Source organism: Anser anser, assembly GCF_964211835.1.
Source record: "Anser anser genome assembly, chromosome: 3".
In the NCBI taxonomy this organism is placed as follows: Eukaryota; Metazoa; Chordata; class Aves; order Anseriformes; family Anatidae; genus Anser; species Anser anser.
The window spans coordinates 29,145,341-29,169,892 of record NC_139722.1 but is presented as its reverse complement, the minus strand read 5'-3'; the positions used below and the strand labels follow the sequence as shown (position 1 = coordinate 29,169,892).

At 37.8% G+C, this 24,552-nt stretch overlaps 1 protein-coding gene across 1 annotated transcript in view; it reads left to right on the top strand.

Annotated features, from left to right (window-relative positions):
• The first annotated feature begins 7,120 nt into the window (after positions 1-7,120).
• EYS (eyes shut homolog) overlaps positions 7,121-24,552 on the top strand; it is an 855,622-nt gene continuing 838,190 nt past the window's right edge. The window contains exons 1-2 of the mRNA XM_083831800.1: positions 7,121-9,952; positions 12,045-12,158. Coding sequence (XP_083687926.1) covers positions 9,208-9,952; positions 12,045-12,158 — 859 coding nt within the window. The 5' untranslated portion in view covers positions 7,121-9,207. The remainder of the gene's footprint in view (positions 9,953-12,044; positions 12,159-24,552) is intronic.

Genomic DNA, 24,552 nt, shown 5'->3' with positions numbered 1-24,552 from the left:
TATGTTTTATGATCTGCTATATTAATTAATTATTTATTTAATTACATTAGCAGTATTTTTATTTAATGTGGTTTCACTGTCCAGTCTTCTATACAGAAAAAATTGTGCTACTATGAAAATTCAAGTACTTTGGCTAATACTATTCAAGTATTATCCCAAACATGAAAATAGCATATCACTGAATCACAGAATGACCAAGGTTGTAAGGGACCTCTGAAGATCATCTAATCCAACTCCCTGCTGAGCAGGATCACCTAGAGCAGATTGCACAGGATGGCATCCAGGCAGGTTTTGAATATCTCCACAGAAGGAGACTCCCCAACCTCTCAGGGCAACCTGTTCCAGTGCTCTGTCACCCTCATAGTAAAGTGCCTTTTCATATTCAGCTGGCACTTTCTGCGCTTCAGTTTTTGCCTGTTGCCTCTCATCCTGTCGCTGGGCACAACAGAAAAGAGACCAGCTCTATCCTCTTGACACCCTCTCCTCAGATATTTATACACAGTAATGAGGTCTCTGCTCAGTCTTGTCTTTTCCAGGCTAAACAGGCCCAGCTCTCTCAGCCTGTCTTCGTACAACAGGTGCTCCAGTCCTCTAATCATCTTAGTAGCCCTCCTTTGAATTTGCTCCAGTAGCTCCATGTCCTTCTTGTACTGGGGAGCCCAGAACTGGACACAATACTCCAGGTGTGGCTTCAGTAGTGCTGAGTCAAGGGGGAGGATCACCTCCCTCGACCTGCTGGCAACACTCTTCTGTACGCACTCCAGGACACCACTGGCCACAAGGGCACATTGCTGACTCATGGTCAGCCTGCTGTCCATCAGGACTCCCAGGTCTCTCTCCGCAGAGCTGCTCTCCAGCAGGTCAGCCCCCAGCCTGTACTGGTGCTTGGGGTTATTCCTCCCTAAGTGAGGACTCTGCACTTGCCATTGTTGAACTTCTTCGAGTTCCTCTCAGCCCAACCCTCCAGCCTGTCAAGTTCCTTCTGAATGGCAGCACAGCCCTCTGGGGTATCAGGCACTTCTCCGAGCTTTGTGTCGTCAGCAAACTTGCTGAGGGTACACTCCGTATCATCATCCAGGTTGTTGATGAATATAATATATATTATTTAATTATTCATAGAATCATATAATGGCCTGGACTGAAAAGGACCTTAAAGAGCATCTAGTTTCAACCCCCCTGCTCTGGGCACGGTTGCCAACCACTAGAGCAGGCTGCCAAAAGCCGCATCCAGCCTGGCCTTGAATGCCTCCAGGGATGGGGCATCCACAACCTCCCTGGGCAACCTGTTCCAGTGCCTCACCACCCTCTGAGTGAAAAACTTTCTCCTAATATCTAACCTAAATCTCCCGTCTTAGTTTAAAACCATTCCCCCTTGTCCTATCACTATCAACACACATAAACAGGCTCCTGTTTATACACTCCCTTCAAGTACTGGAGCCTTCTCTTCTCCAAGATAAACAAGCCCAGTTCCATCAACCTTTCTGCACAGGAGAGGTGCTCCAGCTCTCTGATCATCTTAGTGGTCCTCCTCTGGACCCGTTCCAAGAGCTCCACATCCTTCTTGTGCTGGGGGCCCCAGGCCTGCACGCAGCACTCCAGGTGGGGTCTCACAAGAGCAGAGTAGAGGGGGACAATCACCTCCCTCTCCCTGCTGGCCACCCCTCTTTTAATGCAGCCCAGGACACGGTTGGCATTCCTGGCTGCAAGCGTGCAGTGCTGGCTCATGTCCAGCTTCTCGTCCATCAGGACCCCCAAATCCTTCATCACAGGGCTGCTCTCAAGTTCTTCTTCTCCCAGCCTATACAAATACCTGGGATTGCCCCAGCCCAAGTGCAACACCTTGTAGTTGGCCTTGTTGAACCTCATTAGGTTCTCATGGGCCCACTTCTCCAGCCTGTCCAGGTCTCTGTGGATGGCATCCCTTCCCTCTATTGTATCGACTGCACCACTCAGTATCAAGCACTGACGTGAGACTGACAGGCCTGTAGTTGTCAGGGTCTTCTTTCATGCCCTTCTTGAAAATTGGTACATTTGCCAGCTTCCAGTCTACTGGGACCTCTCCAGATTCCCAGGACTGTTAAAAAATAATTGAAACAGGTCCTGCAATGACATCAGGCAGCTCTCTAAGCACTCTGGAATTAATTCCATCTGGACCCATGGACTTTTATGACTCCAGCTGGAGCAGCAAATCCCACACACATTCAGGGTCAGTTGGGAGTTTATCATTCCCACCATCATGGTCCTCCAGCTCAGGATGCCAGGGTCCCAAAGCCCATCATCAGCGTTGAAGACAGAGGCAAAGAAGGCATTTAATATCTCCACTTTGTCTATGTCCTTGTCTGTGAGGTGACCTTCCCCAAGCAAATTCATTTATTCAATACTTTAAATCCTTTAATATTGGGTATTTCATGGGATGGTGTTCACTGTTGCTGTTTACTTTGTCTTAAATTTCTTCTATCAACACTTCAAGTGTTAACAAATCTGTGCCAGCCTCATCAAACTCTTTCAAAGCAAATAGAGAAACAAAATGTAATTTATTTTTTCTAACTTATCCGCCTGCATGCTCCTTTTGTACAGGGAATATTTGCTGGCTATGGAGGCTCTCTGTTAAGCTTTGTTACAACTACTTCTGGAGATTTATTTTTGGTTTTGATACTGTGTTACTTGCATTTTTTTTTCTTCCCACTAGTGTTTTTTATATGAATCTGTTTTTTCTCTTAACCTGCCATAGTCTGCAACAGTTTTATTTCATTTATTTTTAGGGAATTGCAGATTCCGCAACTTGCTTTCCTTCCCAAACACTCCAGTTTAGCCATGTCAGCTACCTTTTTTCTATTCTTCAAGCTTTGATTAATGGCACATCTTTTTTTCACCCTCTAATACAGTATCCTTTCCTAATACAATCTCTGCTTTCTCTGTGAGGATTTAACACCATTAGCCTCTTTTTAAAGGCTTTCTTATAAATTAACTGCATAAGTAGTTTCTCTTTTGGAATTTGAGAACAACCATGGAGGGTTTGTTTTGTTTTGTTTTGTTTTGTGTTTTGTTTTGTTTTTCTTTGTTGTTGTTTTTGTTTTGTGTGTTGTTTTTTTTTTTTTACTTTTGTTTCCTCAGCAAGCATTTTGAATCTAAGAACATAATGGCCACTGCTAGAGAGCCATTCTTCAGTTCTGAATCAGGACGTAAACAATAACTGGAATCTTGTCAATGGTTGCTTTGCATTTTGTGGCTTCTCTAACCTACTATTCCAAGATACAGTCACTTATTCTATGCAAATATTTAAATTTTAATCTTTAATTATGCTGTGTTGAGCTATTTGAACAATTTACAAAGTAGATGTAATCACCCATTACTGTTGAGTTTTCTGTCTCATCCTCTCTGATCCCAGCAAGTGACAATCCTGGTCGTAGTCCTGGTCAGGGGAAACATCACAATCTTAGCTAGAGAAGTATAACCAGAGAAGACAGTAGAAAAGAACAGTCTTTTATTCTTAGGGAATTTGAAATAAGACATACTTTGTCTAGCATGTATTTTGTCTCTGTGTCTCCTTGGATTCCCTTTTTGGCAGGTGCCTGGTCCTTACGCTGGAATGTGGACATATTAAGCACTTAAAAATGTGCATGAAGTAAACAGGAGCCAAGTATGGTGTGATAGGCATGAAGAAAAGTGTTTGAGTAGCTGCAGGGTTGTGGTGGGATCAGGCCATAAACTATCCTGTGCCTCTCATGGCTGGTTCTTGATGCTCTGGGACTGATGTAAACTATGGTGGGAAAAACCACTGACACCAAAATGCCATCAAGCCAGAGGAGCTTACAGCCCTGCTCAGGCATATGTACAAGAGGCACTGCTAACCACTGGGGCTGGAGACATGTCAGTGGAGTATCGCCACGCCACAGTGGTACATACACCCCCAGTGGACTGCAGACATAGGCAACCCACACCAGGACGAGGACATTAAGGAACTGAGCATCAGTAATCCATTAAGCACAGGGCAACAGGAAAAAAAAAAAAAAAAAAGTGTTATGCTAACCACCCTAATTCCCTACTTTCCTTGCATTGTAAGAATTTGGACAAACTCAGTGTGACCTACAGAGAAAGTTGAGATGAGTTTGGAGGAAATAGATGTTTATGTACATGTTTGTTTAATTGTTTGTTAGGTTCTTTTTCTCTAAATACGAATCACTGAACAGAAGTCAAGTAAAATTCTCTGAATCAAGACTGTTTTACCTACAATTATGTTTTATGGATTCATGACCAAAAGACTAGCCATCAGAAATCCCTACAATTTCAATGCTGGCCGAATCTCCATTCCTTCTGTCTATAACTATAGTATATCTATAAAATAGAAATAATGATTCTGTATTTTGAGGTGCAGGTTAATTCCCTGTCTAGAATGTTCAATCTTCTAGAAAATCATATTAGCAAATTAATAATTCAGCTAACACTATACTTAAAATGTTGTATAGTAAATAAGGAGAGGATCATTTGCAAAGAGTGAAGATTAGCGCAAATATTCCATCATTTTCCAAGGATTCTTAATTTTGTGATGAAAAGCGTAAGGGTATAAAGACAATAGGTATGTCATTGCCACAATTAGCATGTATTTGTAAAATACACAGGGTGAAAGTCAAATTGTGCAAGCATTATATAACTTGAGGCATTTCTTGTATTACATGTATTAGTTACAGTTTACCTATTAAGTCGTGCTTAAATTTGATGTTTTCAAATGCACATCAGAAATAAAGCAAGTATGGTGTCACTGTCTCATGGAGCAGCAAGTGTGGCCTGTCCTGCAAGGAAAAGAAGCAGGGAGCAAGGAGTGACAAAGACCCCTGGGCACCATCCCACAGCACCCATGCAAGAAGCACAGAGCTGGTCTGGAATGCCACCCAGAGCCAGCCAATAGGCCAGTTGTTCCCAGACACATCCATAATGAGGAATCAGGTCCTATAATCAAGACGTAAAGTTAAATATTTGGGTCAGAGCCTGGATAAATGGGATACAAGGGTAGGATATAAAAGCCAGCATAGCCCAGGTAAGTCATAGAACCATAAAATCATCGAATATACTGAATTGGAAGGGACCCACAAGGATCATCAAGTCCAAATCTTGCACAGAACCACACAAAAATCAAACAATATATCTGAGAGCATTGTCCAAACACTTCTTGAACTCTGGCAGGCTGGGTGCTCTGACCACTGCCCTGGGGAGCCTGTCCCAGTGCCCAGACACCCTCTGGGTGCAGAACTTTTTCCTAACCCCCAGCCTGACCCTCCCCTGTCCCAGCTCCATGCCGTTCCCTCAGGTCCTGTCACTGTCCTCAGAGAGCAGAGCTCAGCGCCTACCCCTCCGCTCCCCTTGTGAGGGAGCTGCAGGCCACCATGAGGCCTCCCCTCAGCCTGCTCTGCTCTGGGCTGAACAAACCAAGGGACCTCAGCCGCTCCTCATATATGAAAACCAACAATGAGAGCCTGAGCTTAAATGCAGCAGCTGAGGGAGGTGAGGGACCCAACAGTTCTGTCTCACTTCTTTTCACAGCATTTTGATCCAAGGTCACAGCCCCATGCAACCAGAGCCAACCTTGAGCACAGACAGCAGACCATAAAGTGTGTGTGCAAGGTGCAGGGAGGGGACAAGAGGTACACCCCCAGCTTCGGCATAGTGACATGATTTTAACAAACATTTTCTGATTTATTCCCTTCTTGGACAGATTTTTTTTTTCTGAGAAATTCTTAGGCAGATAACTTCCATGGGTACTTCTTCAATCTCAACTTAAAATGTATTTATTTTTGTCATTAATATTTATTAACTCTTATTAATAAAATAAAACCATATCCAGTAAGATACTGGACTGGAATGAAAGAAACATAATTTTTGCTTTTAAATGACTTCCCTGGGGTCCTGCATAAAACTTGCTGCTTTGCTTCTCCATTACTATAAAAAAAAAAAATCATTATGCTTCTTTTCACTCAGTCTTATGTAACTTCTCCTTTGAGAGGTAGTTTTTCTTGAAGTATCTACAGCATGTCCACACAAGTCCTAGTCATGGACTTTTTTTAGTCTTTATCAATTACATGGAAACATCTGGGGTTATAGATAGGAAGATTTTGTCTTTGCCTAATGTTGACCTAAAATCTAACAGTTATCATAATTGCTTTCAAACTTTATCTCATGGCATGATTTTGTCTCATGACTTATGGCATCAACATTTTGTGGATGTTTAATTTTTTGGTTGATCTTCTACTTCATGTATGTTAATATTGTAACTACTTCACACTTAGCTCTGTATTTTTCATATTCTTCGTTATATAACCTTTTTTCTCTTAATTTTATTGTTAAAAAATACAACGACATTTATTCTCTCTTATTGTTTTCCATGTATTGCATCTCGACCTATTTTTTCCATTGTTTTTACAGGATGTATTTGTTTACTTAACATTAGTCATTCTAGTATTCTCAGAATAATCTCTTTCAATTGTGTGAAAACATAATAGGTTTTGTAAAGAGTATCAAGTTCTGTAATGCTTGTTTAAAAATAGATCAGAAGTTTTATCCCATCCCATTGTGAGGCAGCACCCTTTATCAGTAAAAATGAAGCCATATCAGAACTATGCAGAACCACAGAGATGAAAGGCAAAATATGTGGGCAAGAATTCTTCCATTTTAGTTCTCTTTTCAAAGTTACTGAAAAGAAAGATAACCTTTTATAAACATCAATTTTAGTAACCCCTGACAAAATCTCATTATGAAAAAGGTATGTAAAGATGGGTTGCTGAATGTAGGATTTCTAAATATACAGTAATATAATGCATAGACTTTTACATCTGATAATAGTGACAGAAGTAATAGCAGCTATAATGGATATAATAGTTCAACACTGATAGCTTAAAAGAAAAAATGTTAAATTATCCAAATTACACATTTGCTAGAATATTATCTAATGGTATTGCTGAACTGTGATACTTCATGTGATACTGAAGATGATGGAATAGTCTCAAAATAGAAAGATGCTTAGTATTCAAGAAGAGCAGTTTGCTTGCAAATTCATTCTTTACTTATTTTATTATATTATTTTTTCCTATGGGGAATTAACTCCCAGGTGTGTAAATATAAAGACAGAGACACGAATTAGAAATTGGCGTACCTGCCTGACTGTGGAGTTGGTGGTTAGAGTATATCACCTATATGAAGGCAGAATTGGAATTTGATAATTAAATGAAAACAAAAACAGTTCTGAGAGGAGGAGCGAAACTAGTTTCCATCCCTTTTGAGTTTAATGTTTTAAGCCTGAAGTCTGTTAGTCATAACTAACACCTTTCTGGTTTCTTCAAAAGCTTAAACAGTGCTGGACACTGCTTCACAAAGGTCATTGGGCCAGACTTACATGTACAACAATTTCTTAACAAGGTCCAATGTTGTCAAACATTGGCTCAAACAGGGAAGGTTACTTTGAAGCAAGAGAAGAGAGAGGGAAGGGAGAAGGGAAAGGGAGAAGGGAAAGCAAAGACAAAGGGAAAGGCAAACGTAAGTCTCTCCACTGGTAAGCTCGGAAGAGAATTGATGGAGAAGTTCTTAGAAGAATGCTCTCCCCTGGCCATCCCCTCAAATCCTGCAAATGGTTGCCACATATCTTTACTGTAGTAAATATAGAGTTACATCAGTTTGCCTATAAGTTGTTTCCATATACAGTACTGTCTGTATAGAACACTGAATGGATGATCCTTTCTTTGATCAGGGACAGGTGCTGCACACTGTTAAGCTTTGCACATGCATATCACTGAGTCTTTCAATGGGCCCCCCAAGAGAAAGAAAAGGAGGAAAAGAGAGGAATGCCAATGGCAATGACTTACCATGAAGTCTGCTATCAACAATACCAGGTCTTGCAGGAGCAAGGGCATGGGAATAACAACATAAGAACAACAAGGAGAAAATACTTCCACAGAAGTTGTAGGGAACAGTGACACATCACCCTGGGTGAAAGGGTGCAGAGCTGTGAGCAGCAAGAAAGCTGCAGAAGTGCCAACAGAAGGATTTAGCAATTAAAAAGGCTATGATACCTAAGGCACAATGCAGCAACCTGCCTAAGTCTGTTACCAAGTAATTCCTAAGTGGTAAACAAGGGAAACAAGAACCAAGTACACATGGATAAATAAATGTAAACATCCACAGAACTATCGAAGTAAATATAAAGGAACCTAATGAACACATTTACAGACCAGACTGAAATGCTTATGTAATGCTGAAAGCTAATTAGACTAGACTGTAGTCTAGGATATAACTAAATTTTAGATGCTTTCACCCTACTTTTTACCTACTAATTTACACCCTACTGCTTTAGGTGAAAATAGGAGAGACTGATATTACTCTATAATTTTCAACAGTTCGCTGTAGCATTTAATAATTTTCATCTCAAGTTTTCCACTAATCACATCTTTATTTCTTGTCCTACTTGCCCACTTAACATAGTACAAAGTATGATCCAAAATACTTTGGAAATACATGGGGAAAGAGGATGAGATTTCATGATAAGAAGTAATTAAGGTAGTATTTCACATACTGTGTAAATATTAAAAAAAAAAAAAAAATCAGATTAGGTATTTTGAAGGGCCAAAAAAGGCTTTTTCATAAACTAAATTATCCTGGAAGGCTCTGTAACCTGCTGGACATAATTCACTTGCCTACATAATCAGAATTTCTGCTTTAATTACAAATTAATGATAAATCATTAAATCATTATCAGGAAAACATCTGTAGTTAAAACTCATGACTAGTACTTAGATGATCTGCTTTACTTCTCAGTTTTGCCAGATGTATTACCTGAACTTGGTTATCATTAGCTTTGGCCAAGAGAGGGAGGGAAGATGGCATGTGTGATTTTAAGCTGTTTCTGTTCCATATGCAAGTATATTGACTAGTTAAATGAAAATCAAATCTTCAGCAGGATCAGAAAAAGATGTCTGGCTTTAGTTATACTAGTGTAGTATAATTAGATGTAGACCCTGTTTTATTGTGTGTATATATATATATATAGATATAAATTTAATGAGGCTTTGACTGTATTTAGTGTGAACACAGAAATGTTTTTCTCCATTTGAATTCCTAGGCTGTGAAGGAAAATACAGAAGCAACTTAGGAAAAAAGTGCTCTAAATCTATCTTCAGTAATGCAGCAGGTGTGAACCAAGATTCCCATTTGCCAGGTGGAACAATGACTACAAAATCAACAGTTCACATGGTAGTGTGTTTTCTTCAACTCTGCATTGTAAAGGGGCAGATAATATGTGAGAGGCAAATGGTTGCTGAGTGGCAAGTGGAACCAAAACCCATTGTAATAAAATGGACACCAAGGGAAAACATCTGCTCAGACTTTTATGCAGAATGCTGGAAGATGAATAAAAATACTACTGGGGAAGACAAAAATCTCAGTGTACCTCAGATATGCCCCTTACAGCTTCAATTAGGTGATAGTCTCTTCATCTCCTCTGAGCCATCCTTTCAGTCCTATGGAATGAATTTGGTAAATGTCTCCAAGGAAGAATTTCTTAATTGCCCTAAAAGTGTTTTTTTTCAAGAGCAGCTGATTTTTGTTTGCCAGGTAAGAGGATTGCACCAAGTTGACCCAAACTGGCTTGGTGCTGGAACTCATTACTTTGCAGAGCTTCATAAGAGAGGTCCAGCATTGTGCAAGATGGGCCTTCGTCTGAACGTAACCGTAAAGCAGCAGTTTTGCCAACAGTCTCCAAATGCACCATTATGCTCTGGGCATGGAAGATGTTTAAGCCACGTTTGGGAAAAAGCATATAATTGCCATTGTTTACCACAGTATTCCGGAAAATTCTGCCAGAAGTTTGATATGTGCTCCACTAAACCTTGCCATAATAATGCCTCATGTACCGAGAAGTCAGAAGGTACCAAAAATTTATATGAGTGCACTTGTCCTCCAAAATTTTCAGGTATTTTTTTTTCTCTCCATGTATAACTGTTTCATAGATATATATTCTTTAATGCATAATAATGCAGTAAGCAAATTATTAACACTGTTTTTATACAGTTTGATTGTCCATTGACCCTACCACACCTGCACTGTCCTTTTTACCTACAGTTTCTTATATGACTATGCAGTCATTCAAAGAAATGTACTTGGTTACATTTGTGTGTACATTGTGAGGAAAGAATAAATAAATCCTCATCATGTTTCTTTCCCAATGAAGAACAAGACATATATAAGTACTTCTGTATTTAAAAAGATTACTGATTATCTTTGCTTGCTCAGCAGATCAAGTTTAAACAAAATAACATAAATAGTTGGGAATCAGCCCATACACAAATAGTTATTAAAACAAAATCCTGACAGCCAACAGTTTTGTTGAAATAAACATTTAATTCAACCTGCAACAAAAATGTCCTTTTCAGCTGAAAGACCTTTGAAGTTACATTAAAGAAAATGTTAAAATCAAAATCTGTTTTCAATTGAAAAATCATGCATTTAATTTGAAATGCAAGTGAAAAAAAAAAGTACTATTTTTTCCATATTTTTCCATTGTTAAATTCCTTTCCAAGTAAGTTTACAAAAAACACTTTCGTTACTGGATTAAATATTTCACAAATTGAAAACAAAACAAACAAACAAACAAACAAACAAAACAATTTTCTGTAGGAAATATTGCAGTATTTATCTAAAACCCACTGGTTTTAGGAACTACCAGAGAGTACAACATGATTATATACATTCTCACTCAGTCACTGTCTTGATTTCATGGAGGAACAGAAGTGGATGAAGGAAAGTACGGGTATGTTTTCCCTAGATTCAGAACAATGGAGTTCAGGAGTCCTTTAGGAAGTACCAGAAATAAACACTCCTATCAAAAGAAGGATTATTGTATCTCTTTCTTTTTTCGTGAAGCAGAATTCTAGCAATGTTCCTTCGGTGGATTGCAATTCTGTGTTCTTACAAATGTAATGTTATGCTGTGAAACACAATTGATGAGTCATGAATGAGTGAGGTTCACAGAACACAGAAATGAAAGTTATGTTGCATAAAGTTTGCTGTAATTTATTTTTAATTGCTTTTCAGACTGCATAATAATTTGATTACTAATGCACTTGCAAATAGTAGATTGTGCAGGTATGAATATGTCAGTATTATAAGAAAAAATATTTTTAATTATTCAAGGTTTGGTAAAAATAGTGGAAAACCAATGGCAGAAATTATTGATGCAGCATGTTTTCTTTTTTTTTTGTTAATCTAAAAAAGCTTTTATTTAAACTGATGGAAAGATTCACATGCAATTATGTTAAAACCAGTCATCGTGCTTAACACTATCATTAAGCAATGCTTAAAATATTCTGTTAGACTATATGAGACAGTGTTGGCTAATGCCATCATTTTGCACTGACGTTATTGGTTCAGTAAATAAACTGTATGTAAACAAGAAAAAATAGGAGATTAAACCATCATATATTATGGATATGACTACACAAAAGTAAAAGAGCTAAAAGTAAAAGAGCTAAAAGCACCTCCCATAAAGTGTATTAGAAAGTGGAAAAATTGCTGAAGTGTGAACGATGTTATAGCAACAATTCAAATGGCAAGCAAAGTTATGTGTTTTTTTCAGATCCATATGTTTTAATAGCATATAAACTGATCATTAGAATTGTAATTCCCAGAAAGATTCATATTAAGAAAAAATTAGTCAAAAGTTGGACTCCACTTGTAAACAGCTTTTGGTCTTATGCTGGAAGAAACTGTAAACTACTTTCAAGTCACAAAGAAACAAATACCTACTGTACTAATAGCATTTCTGGATTTTAATTTATATGTGAATTTGTAGCTATATGGTAAATGAGTTCATATTCCACCAGCTGAACATCTTTATACCTCACTTTAGAACTTCAGTAATTTCGGTAAATGCTAGTGATATGAGCACAAGTGTCTAACCATCTATCTATAAAATTAAATGTTATATTTCACCTACAAATCTGACTTTTCAAAAAAAAAGTAAATATTTACTTATTTTCAGTGTTCCTATTATCTCTTTTAAATAGGTAAAAATTGTACAGAAATAGTTGGACAGTGTCAGCCACATACGTGTCTCAGTGGTAACTGCAGCAATGTTACTCCAAACACTTTTCTTTGTGAATGTGACAAGGGCTTTACAGGTAAGAAAACACTTTTTTTCCTATGCTATCATAATGGTGTGAACCTTTGCTTCACTGAAACAATCGTTTTAGATAATTGTTTCATGGTTTGTAATTTTCTCAGATTTTTAAAATGTCTTGTAACATAAAAAAATCAGACTTCCATGTGATTATTTTAAAGGACTTGAGTACTAAAGTAAAGTTGTGTAAATGACAGCAGTTTTTGATATGTGGTTCACATCCATGGGGACCTTCCTCTTGTCGGTAATATAGCAAAAGTAGGATTATAATCACCAACTCACTGATTCTCAGATACAGAGTTTGCAAGAATCAAGGATCAGTTCTTGCTCAATGATTTAGGATGTTTGACATATATATTCATAATTTCAGTATCTTCTTAAGGGATGTGCTAGAAAAGTAAGATAAAACTAATTTAAAGAGTCAATAATGTCATGATTAAGTGGTGTGTCTCTCAAAAGAAACAAAACTCAGAGGTTAATCAGTTTATGTAAGATTTATTTGACAAATAAGATGATTTCATGAGAATAGCTTAAATCAGAAAGTGTATCTAAAACCATTCTATTATAAACACTTTTTCTGGGAGGTTGTGATAGCAGTCAAACTTAAAACTGTTCATTCTTATACTTCACAGCAGAGATTTATTGTGCTGGTATAAGAGAAGTAGCAATACTCAGAAGAACATTCTTTAAGAATGAGCTAAATATAAAGCTAGCATTTGAATATCCAAGGACAGGAAAACTTCTAAAAAATGTTTCTTTCATGAAAGCATTAGTTATCCCTGAAAAGCACAGAATATAAATAAATCATCACATTGAGATATTAAATTAAAAGTAGAGCAAAACATGGGAGAAAAAAAAAAAAAGAAGAAAAAGAAAGCAAAGGGGAGTAAACTCCAGTGCCACTGTTTATTTTCTTAATGAAAGACTGAACATTCCTGTTTACATTTTAGTTGACTCCACAAAAAAAAAAAAAAAAAAAAAAAGATGTTCCTAATTCTATATTTTTAGTAGCTCCTTTTTATATTCCTCTCCCCTTTCCTTCACTGGATAGGGGATCATGATCAGCCTCATTCTGAGAAAATCCTTTCTTTCCAAAGGAGGAAACTCACAGAGTCACAGAATCCATCAGTAAAGTTTTCTACAACCAACTTTTTCCCTGTGCATGGTCTATTTTTTTTAAATAGTTTTGTCCCTTTCACCCAAATTGTGCTGAAACATTCTTTTGAAATTTTTACCCATGAAATTCTTTTGGATCTAAGCAATCCTTGCCTATTGGGATTGAGGCAAGAAGACAAGGACCACCCTTCCATATACAGAAAACCTGAACCCAATGTGACATGAAAATAGTTCAATGTACTCAACTCTGGTGACATGGCAGCAGTCATTGAAATGCAGTGCTCCAGGTTTCTGGCAAGGATTGAGAAGAAGAAAATGAGACTCTAATTGTGAATTACCTTCCTTTTTCTTCCCTAGGTAGCTAAAAGTAGAATGGAGTATTCTTTCTTCTCTCTAAGCACACTAAGGAGAAGGCAGGATTTCAGGAATGAGGAGGGTCTCTTTTATCAGGTGACAAGCAATAGGACATGAGGAAATGGTCCCAAGTTATGCCAGGGGAGGTTCAGAGGATATTAGGAAGAATTTCTTCATGGACAGGGTGCTCAAGCTGCCCAGAGAAGTGGTGTAGACCTCATCCCTGGAGCTATTTAAGAAACATGTGGACATGGCACTAAGGGACATGGCTTAGTGATGGGACTCAGTAGGTCAGGTTGATAGTTGAATTTGATGATCCTGAAGGTCTTTTACAACCTAGATGATCCTATGATTCTATTCTATGAATGAATCTTTTTTTTTTTCTCTGTTGTAATATAAATTACTTCAGCTTTCGCTGTTATAGGGGTGTAGTACATCAGCATACCTTGCATCAGAACTATTTGACCGATATACAATAACATTCTCTAATTATTTTTTGACCAAGTGTGCTTGTTTTAAGTTTACATTTCTTCCTATGATACTATGTGAAATTTTCTGTCTGTATTAAGGCAATTTCAAGAATAGTTCCAAAAAAAAAAAAAGTTATAAAAAAGGTGCATTATTGGTATTCCAATGTATCTGTATTGTGTTCTGAGACGAGATGAGCTGTTTAACTATGAATCTTGTATCAAGAATGCTATTTTAAGTGTTTGAGTAGATTAAAATCATTCACCTGTTTTGGGAATTGAATTTGTGCATGGACAATACAAACAAGATTGTGTAAATGATGTTTAAGAGTTTTTTAAATTTTTTTAAATGTAATTTTTTTCCAAACTGAGGTAAGAGACTAGCAGTAACTGTTAACATGGTATGAAAGAAAATACAAAATATTTTTGTCACTGCAAGATGATAAGATGTAAATAAAATTATGATAAAGTTATTCTATATTTGTAAATACAATTATTATTTACAAGTATTTATTCAAAATAAGTAAAGGTTACTTAACCCATGTTGTTGCGTTCACTATGATAGAATGCTCTTATTGGACTGGTAATGTATATGTTCATGTTAGCTATGGATTTTTATTTTTTATAGATTGTTTAGTTCATTCACTGAGCTCTCACAACTCTCCTCACACACGTTTTAAACATATTTCAATAACAAGCAGTTAACATTAGGCATGCCATTACTTTATGATTGAATACTCCATGATGAAATTTGCACACTTAAACTTATTAAGGAATGTTTAGGATAGGCAAGGATATCTGGGAGAAATGAAGACAAGATGGATATAAGGATGAAGGTGGTAAAAAGGCAGTATGAGAGCAGCTGCCAGTCTGCACACTTGTCTGAGTCCTGCATCTAATCACTGTAGTCAATCCTATCTTCTTATATAATCCTTTATTAATTTTCTTTCCATGTAATCTCACTGTCAACTTTGACTGAATACTTTAAGGTCTAGGTACCAGTGACAGGAGATAATAATGTGACTGAATATGGGGTCTGCAATGAAAATTAGACAGCTGGTGATAACAGCTCTGACTTGTGTGGTGCCAGCAGCTGGGGTGAATGAGGGTCTTAAGGTCTGTAGCTGATGGGACTACAGATCATTAAGAGTGTGTGTCTGTAATGAGTGAATACGCTTTCACTGACTGGAGTCAGGTCTTGGATGATGTCCAGTGCCATCATCTGGAGCAAAAGAGGGTCCCAGCATCAGCACGGTAGAGTGGAAGGGTAATATGACCAGCATGTCTGAGCACCAACAACTGTGGGGACTGGTCCTTTTCCCTTAACCTGGTGTGTGTATGTGTGTGCACGCATGTGGAGTTCTTTAGCTTTAGTGCTGGACTAGGTAGCGGGTGGGAAGCCTGGGATCTGGGCATCGATATAAGCTGAGCTGAGGGCACGTGCTGGTGTTCTAGGGATCCATGAATATGCATGTCCTTGTGAACAAGAAAGTAAAGGTGCGCATATTTTAGCTGTTTAGATTCAATGCTGGTAAATCAGAGAGGAGGACTGGGATTCGATGTTCTGTGCTTATGTTTCATGTGAGTTGTGGTGTTATACATGGGTATTGCTAAAAGTGCCTTCTCTGTGGGCAGTCTATGCATCGGGCCATTAGTGTTTTCTTCGTGTGTGTCATCTGTGCATGTATCTCTGGCTTACATGTTCATCTTTTCCACTGGTTGAACCTGCAACGGGAACACTGCAGCTCCATCCATCAGCCTGCAAGGGAAGGACTTCCAGGGTGAATGGGGCTGGCTTCCCACAGCTGGGAAAGAAGTATCCTTGAATCCTGGATTCCACTAGAGGAGGTGCCTCTTATATATCCTCTAATAAGCGGAATGTTTCTGAAGCTGAAATTCTGACAGATTTTGTGGTACCATTCTGAAGATGCACACAAAAATTAATGACTCATTCACAACCAACAGGAAATGGCAGTATCTTACTTATCTCCGTAATGGTAGTGTATTTACCACAGACAGTGTTTAGTGGATTGAGAAAAGAAGTTTTCTGCTTGAATATGTTTTGTTAAATCTGGGGGCCTTTTTACTCCTTAGGTGGGAAGAGGGGAGTTAACAGAAATGATTAAAAAAAAACCCCTCTGTTGAGCACTTGAGATCGTTGCTTTTTTTCACATATTCCTGTAAGGGAAACCTGTATTTTCTGTCTTCCCCAGTGGTCCAATTAGCCTCTTTACAGACCATGATGAATTCCATCTTCCCTTTTGGGACAGGAGACAGTATGATTATGAATGAGGTGGTTTTGCTTGGAGCCACTTTACTAGAGCTTCCATCATCCAGGTACTTTCATTTAAAATGGTCTGCTTAATCAGTCAATTACAGCCTGAGTACTGTGAAAAAAGTCATAATTATAAAAATACATATATATATATATATGGTCTGAACACATTTATTGCTTTTACAGTTAGTATTTTAACAGCCTTATGATTCCATTTGTCTAACACTTGTAGTCCAATTTAAAACCTAAAGACTTTTTAATAATATCCAAAAAAATGACTGAAAAAAAAAAACCCACTCTTCCTAGTACCTATTTTTGACTTGGGTGTTATGCTCAGCTTTTCAGTATTCCTCTTGGTCCCTAGATCAACACATCAAACTTCTTCAAAGACTGAGGACAGGACTCACTACAAGTCATCAGTATCCTGAAGTCTTTTTTGGGAGGAGCATGATGTCCATGGCGGAAGATTCTCCCGCATTAGTCGAGGGTCCAGGTTAATTTTACACATTTTCATATCACATCCTTCTTCTTTCTCCAAGCTATAGGCTGGCAGTGCCCCAACTACTCCTCCTCCCTTCCCTCCAAACACACACAGACACAAAGGGTTATTGTTTGTCAGGCAGTGACATAATGGGGAGAGGGAAGGTGGTGGTGTCACTCCCTCCACAGGGGGGCCATTCCTAGAGATGAAGCTAAATCGGTATCAGGGGATGCCAGGTATTAACCAGTCAGGTTCTGAGCCACTGCACTGTCAGGTCAGGACAAAGGTCAGCCTGAAGACATATTCCTCCTATATGGAATTTGTTATTTATTGTTTCTTTAGGGAGCAGGCAGGGCAACAACAGGGATGAAAGGAGATCAAGGGAAGAGGGCAATTAGAGATCAAGTCTTTCCAGGCTATTTTAATCTCTCTCTCTCTCTCTCTCTCTCAGCTGACAATGGCTTAATAAAACAGTTTGTCAAGGATGACACTTTACTCAGAGAAAGCTTTCAATCATGAGGATGATGATCCTTAGTTATAAAATCATCCTGAGAAATATTCCCTTATCTCTGCTCAATGTCACTGAAATGGAGAAAGTATGGCCAAGCCTTTTGGCCATTTTTATGAATGACACCAAAATGACTGTAATTCTTTTAGTGTTAAAGAAGAAAATGCATGCTGTATTTTTTATTTTAAATGAAGTTGTGTTTTTTAAGCATGTAATTTCGTGTATATGTCATGCTTCTTTCAGCAGTAGTGTAAGATCTGTAACAGCATGTTCAGTATAAGAGTTTGTATCTCTCATCTCTCTCAAGTATCATAGAAATATTTGTCTTATTATAAAATGCTTTCTATATGAGAATTCAGTCCAGTTTGCTTTTCTCAACCCTTTCTACACCTTCATTTCTAATTTACTTTTAATCTAACTTTAAAACAATTAAAAAAAGAAATTTTTAAGTTAGTTTTAGTCTTCCTCAGCATCTTTTGCTATATTTAGCCTCTGTCACAAACTACCATTCTGTAGATGCTTTGCTCTACTAATTTTCATCATGTTCCTCGGGCAGTACTTGTCCTCACTGATCTGATGATTAAGAGACTCAGCTCTTCTCCAGATGAGTCCTATCACATGCCAGAGACCATAATATGTCAGTCACATGTGACTCAGACATGAAAGTAGACATGCAAATCCTAGCTCCCGATTCTCTGATACATACTTCTTTAATTACTGTATTTAACTCAGTACCAGGGAGTTCATAATATCTTATTTAAATCACTTTCAATTAGGGTATCTTAACTGGGACCTTAAGTTTTCTAGGGGCTGATATTTCAAGGAAGTGATGCAGGGAACTGAGACCTTGAAGACACCACTTCAGTAACAAAGGAACATTTTACTTTGAGAGCTAAGTGCCTTTAAGTTAGATGAAGAAAATATTTGACAGGACTTTTCATAGACTTGCTGAGGCTAAAGCAATTTAGGCAACTGTCTAAACTTGTGCTAGATAAATCTGATAAAAATAACTATAATTTACTTCTACAAACACGATACAGATCAATATATCTTACATAATAATAAAGATACATAACAAAGACCTGTTGGAGCTGCACCAAATGGTATGAATTAGTTTCTCTGACCAAGCAGATTTAAGTTTTCTTAAATGTACTTTCCTGGCATGATTCTATTACACACTTCAGTAATCTAGTTTTCGAAACTTATGATATTTAATAAGCTTCCTGCATCATACAATGCAGGAATTCCTTTTATTAATAGAAAAACGTCATTGAGTAATAAATCAGTTTCAATACAATGACTGAGCATATCTCTGACAGTACTTTATGGTAGACAAATATAATTACTCTGGGATAACACCAGACATGTATCCTTCCTGTAGTTTATTGTTAACTACTAAATAGAACAGCATCAAATGCTGAGCAGTTCAGTGATCCTTTGCTCACTTTAAAGGAATAAGCTAGCTTGCACTCAAGTTTCCTTATTATTAAAGTTATGTGACCTTTCCAAACCTTAAGACCTTAGAGAGTAAATTGTACATTTCAATGACACTCTAACCCAATATACCAACTAGTAAGCTCTTAACAAAATGCATTGCAACAAAATATTTTTAAAAACGGGCGGAAGGGGAGAGACAATTACTGGCCACGAGATGAATAACAATGCTTAGTTGTACAGTAAAAGATGGAAATTGTGCTATTATAAGAAAAGCAACACTATCAACACTAAAATAACTCTGAAGTAGATGGCAATGTGCAAACACTTGTGGGTGCTGTACAGATTTTAAGTACATTGGTTATAAGATTCTTTGGGAATGTATGCTTGAGCTGTGATGAAGTAAACAGTTTGGCTGATGAAATCTATGGCAGAATACCAAAAGATGGCTGAATTCAGAAAATGTATTTTTCCTCATCATTTTTCTTTGTCTTTGTGAAAGCAAGCTGTTCATCAGTATTGGTGGGCAGTGTCACCTTAAAATTTTGGTTTTAAAATTAGTTTTTTTTAACTATCTCATAATTCATTAAATGCCAAGACTTAGGCTTTAAGTTAGTGTCCACAGAACACGTCAGCATATAACTGATACATTTTATGAAAGCAGATATACAACCATTTATGTTATTTATAATAACTGATGCACTAGTTTGATTCAGGATAAAGTAAATTCCTGGTATCATCTTTTTTTTTTCAAATGAATAATTGTCTGACATATTCTTCAGGGAAGGTTTTTGTTTTTGTTTTTGTTTTCCCTATATGACTCTTAATATCATGCTCTGCAACAAATTTCTAACTGAATAACTTTTTTATTACTTCTGTTTAAAATTAAATCTGTTTATTTTAAAATGTGATTGGGTTTTTAGTAGTTGGATAAACAACACAATTCTCACTGAAACTTAACTAAATTAAACCTCTTGTGATTCAATTTGTACTCATTACCCCTTGTCCTATCATTGGCCACCACTGAGAAGAGTTTGGCCCCATCCTCTTTACATTGTCCCCTCAGGTATTTGTAGAGGTTGATAAGATCCCCTCTCAACCTCCTTTTCTATAGGCTAAACATGCCCAGCTCACTTAGTGTTTCTTCTTAAGACAGGTGATTCAATCCCTTAATCATCTTCGTAGCTCTACACTGGACCCTCTCTAGAGATTCTATGTCTCTCTTGTACTGGGGAGCCCAGAACTGCACACAGTATTCCAGGTGTGGCCTCACCAGAGCTGAGTAGAGTGGTAGGATCACCTCTGTCAAGCTGCTGTCCACACTCCTACTGATCCCGTTGGCCTTCAAACTCTTTCTTTTAGCTGGAAAAAAAAAACTTCAACCTTTTCCACTTGATCAGTAGTCTGTTATCACTGTTTATTTGAAGTACAGATAAAGAAAAAGAACTGCTATTTGGCTGAAAATTAACTTTTAATACCTGCAACTTGAAAATATAAAGTGCTGTAGTTACCTGGTCTATATTTTACATAGCTCTGAAATATAGTGATATCAAATGCTTGTGTGTGTTCCCTGGTTATATGATATTGACTCAGCCTTACACAAGTAAGGATGGAAAGAGAATATCGTCTAAGACCAGCTGTTTTCTCAGTCAGATCCTTGGTAAGCAAAAGTGAATTTCTTCAAAGATACTATTCAGTTATCATTATCAAGGACTTTTAGCAGAACGTCTCATGTAATGTAAATGTTTATGAATGTTTATGCAATGTAAAGTCATACAAAATTTTCCATACTAGCCAAAAATATATTATTAGCTAAAAGCATTTTTAGGATTATAGTCTTAAAATTTCATTTTAAGTTTCCCAGCTGTAAATCACATTATACAGAACCATTCCCCCCACCCCCCACCCTTAAATGTGGAATTAAAAAGATAATTTTTACTTAATTTCTGTAATCCCCTCCACTTCAAGGGACATAAATTGAAAATGGCAATAACAGCAGATGAGATATAATTTGCTCTCAAATACAAGGATACTAGCCTATCCACATCAGAGCAATCAGAACCAGGGACACATCAGTTGAGGAGTACGGATGTGGAGCAGAAGGGTCAGGTTTATCCATGAATTCAGCAATGCCCTCCCTCTCTACCAGGCCTAACATGACCCGAGATTGTGAATAGCTTAGAGAGAGCATGTACTGCTGGCAGCAAGAGTCTCTGGGAAATGGACTGTGAAAGGCCTGCAGAAGTATGGGAAAAGTAAATTTGTGTCATGACACATATCTAAAAGTAAGTTTCCAGTTAGTAAAAACTAGTAGGAAAATAAATAAGGGGTAACAAGTCAGGAAAGAGATGAAAATTTATGTTCTTGTGCTCAGTTACAAGATATGGAGGATTACTTCCAACACTGGTAAGGGATAAATGTACTGATATGGAAGGAGCCAGTAATCTAGATTAGAGTAATATAGATTAGAAAGCTCAGAGGAGTTTGAGTTTCTACTGAGTTCTGAAGGAAAGAAGGACTAGGGAAAAAAATAAGAAGTAAGAAACGAGTGGCTTTTTACAGGGAGTGATAGGTTTAGGGTTAGCAACAGGATAAAGGTTTGGAAATAAGTTAAACAAGCTAGTTAAATATACAGTGGCTGTAGTATCAAAATCTCAGTTTAAATAATTTGGTGAAAAAATAAATAAATAAATAAAAATAACAAAAAAATAAAAATAAAAATAAGGCCATTGAATGCACAACAAACACTGATGTGATTAAGAGTCAGTATGGATTCCATAAAGGGAAATCCTGCCTCATAGAATCATTAAGGTTGGAAAAGACCTTCAAGATCATCTGGTCCAACCATCACCCTACTACCAATGTCACCCGCTAAACCATGTCCCTAAGCACCACATCCAACCTTTCCTTGAACACCTCCAGGGACAGTGTGACTCCACCACCTCCCTGAGCAACCCGTTCCAATGGCTGACTGCTCTTTCTGAAAAGAAGCGTCTCCTAATTTCCAACCTGAACCTCTCCTGGTGCAACTTGAGGCCATTCCCTCCAATCCTATCACTAGTTATCTGCAAGAAGAGGCCAACCCCCAGCTCTCCACAACTTCATTTCAGGTAGTTGTACAGTGAAATAAGATCTCCCCTGAGGCCCCCTTCTGCCGACTAAACAATCCCAGGTCCCTCAGCCACTCCTTATAGGACTTGTGTTCCAGGCCCTTCACCAGCTTTATAGCCCTTCTCTGGGCATATTCCAGGGCCTCGATGTCCTTCTTGTAGTGAGGGGCCCAAAACTAAACACAGTTACTCGAGGTGTGGCCTCGCCAGAGCTGAGTACAGGGGGATGATCTCCTGCCTGGTCCTCACTCATCTCTTGGAATTCTGTGAGGTCACACTAAAGCATATGAACAAAGGAAATACAGGGGACATAATATATCTGAGCTTTCAATAAAGCCTTTAATAAAGCCATTCAAACATTAAAAAAAAAAAAAAAAAAAGTTTTGCTATGTAACTGGAAGAAAGGATTAAAAGCCAGTTAAAGAATAGGAAGCAGTCTATGTTCATTATATCAGGATGGAGTGAAGTCAGTCATGCATTCCCTGAAGACTGACACTGTGACTGATTTTATTCAGCATTTTCAACAACGATCTGGAGAAGGGAATTAACAGTGATATTTCCAAGTCTGTAGATAAAATTATGCTCTTTCATGTAGTCAACCATCATGCCAAAAATGAAGAACTCCGGGAGGACTGCACAAAACTGAGCAGAAAAACGAATTATGAGCATCAGTGTAGATTAGTAAATGATGGAAAACCTAGGCAAAAACTATTTAAAATTTAAACAATCTTTAAATGATGCTGAGTTTCCAGATATGACTCAGGAAAGGAGTCACAAAATCACAGTATTCTTTATGTCAGAATGGAACACTTGAGATTATGTTGCACAAACCCTTTGCTCAAGCTGGGTCAGCTACAGAAGGCTGCATAAGACCATTCCCAGTCAAGTTTTGAATATGTACACAAACTTTTGGGCAACCTGCCCCAGTGTTTGACCACCCTTATGGTAAACAAGTGTTTTTGGGTGTCCAAAAAGAATTTAATGTTTCAATTTGGCCCATTGGTTCTTGTCCTATTAATATGGACTACTTAGAAGAGTAAGTCTCCCTCTCTTTCTTCTTTCCCATAAGGTATTTATATGCATGGGTAAGATGCCTCCTAATCCTTCTCTTTCTCAGTCCCAGCTCTCTCAGCCTCTCTTCTTATAAAAGGTGCTCCAGTCCCAATAATTCTCTTAGCCACCTTTGTGTTATTGTTTAAAAAATTCTGGAATCTTTCGCTAAATGTTCTGTGACAGACAGAAAAGCCAACAAATTATTGGGCTTCATCAAGAACAATGTTGAGAACAAGACAGAGGGCTCAATCTGTCACACGTAAAGCACTGATGTGGTCATATCTTGATTATTGCACATTATTTTGTTTTGAGAATAATTTAACAAAAATTCCTGCCACTTAAGTTTATAGAGGCATGCAATACCAATGGGCTGAAAAAAAAAAAAAAAAACAAAACAAAAAACACAAATGTAGGCCCGACTGTTGCCATACCACATTGCGACAAGGTTGTTTCATGTACTAGTTTAAATTTTCAACTTGGTCAAAGGGGGGAAGAAGGTGAGTAGGGGGCTGAATAAGCGGATCCTCATATGGACAGATTATAAAACAAAGGACTAAAGGAAAAGTACAGACTCAATACAGGATCTAGAGGAAATGAAGAAAGGGTTGCAATCTTGTGCATTCAATGAATATTTGCTCGTGTTTCTCCTTTGCTGAAGAAGGAAGATAAATCAGGAAAACTATGTAACACAGCATCAATAATCTGTGCCCTCTTCTCCCCAAAATAGTTTTCAACTTATATACATTTTGACCATGGAGTCTGGTAAGAGTTCAATTTTTTCATATACTCTTCCAAGTGTTTTGACTGCCTGGGATCATAGATGGTCAGGGAGTATAGTGGTAGGACAAGGAGTAATTGTTTTAAACTAAAAGAGAGTAGATTTTTATTAGATATTAGGAAGAAATTCTTTACTATAAGGGTGTTGAGGCACTGGAACAGGTTGCCCAGATAAGTTGTGGATTTCCTATCCCTGAAAGTATTGAAGGCCAGGCTGGATGGGGCTTTGAGCAACCCGGTCTAGTGGGAGGTGTCCCTGCTCATGGCGGGGGGGGGGTGGAATTAGATGAGCTTTAAGGTCCCTTCCAACTCAAACTATTCTATGATTCTATGATTCTATGAATATGAAGGTAGAACACATGGCAGGGGACTCAGTAAGAGAGGGCAGACAGGAAAAGCCAAACTCACAAAGGCAGATAAGGGAGAGAGACCAGCAGAGCAAGGGAAGGGCCGCAATGAAAGTGAGGATCACGCATATGATTAGGTATTCCCAGGATCTGGGAGGAATGAAGATCTCTACCTAGATCTTCACTCCTCTTGAGCTGCATTTTCAGAGGTCAGGAAGAAAACCATTTCCAATTATCTCAGAGGCTAACAGCACAAATAATACTTTAAGACACATGTAGATTTTGATTCATCACAGAAAAACTTTATCAGAATTTAAGAAGTATTTTTGTAAACTACAGTTGTTCAGTAATTACTTGGATTTCTTAGTAAATAAATAAATAAATAAATAAATAAATCTAACACAGAAGTATTATTTTCTTTCTTTTTGGAATATCTTTTGTCTGGTTTTGTTTTGTTGGTTGTTTGCTTTTTT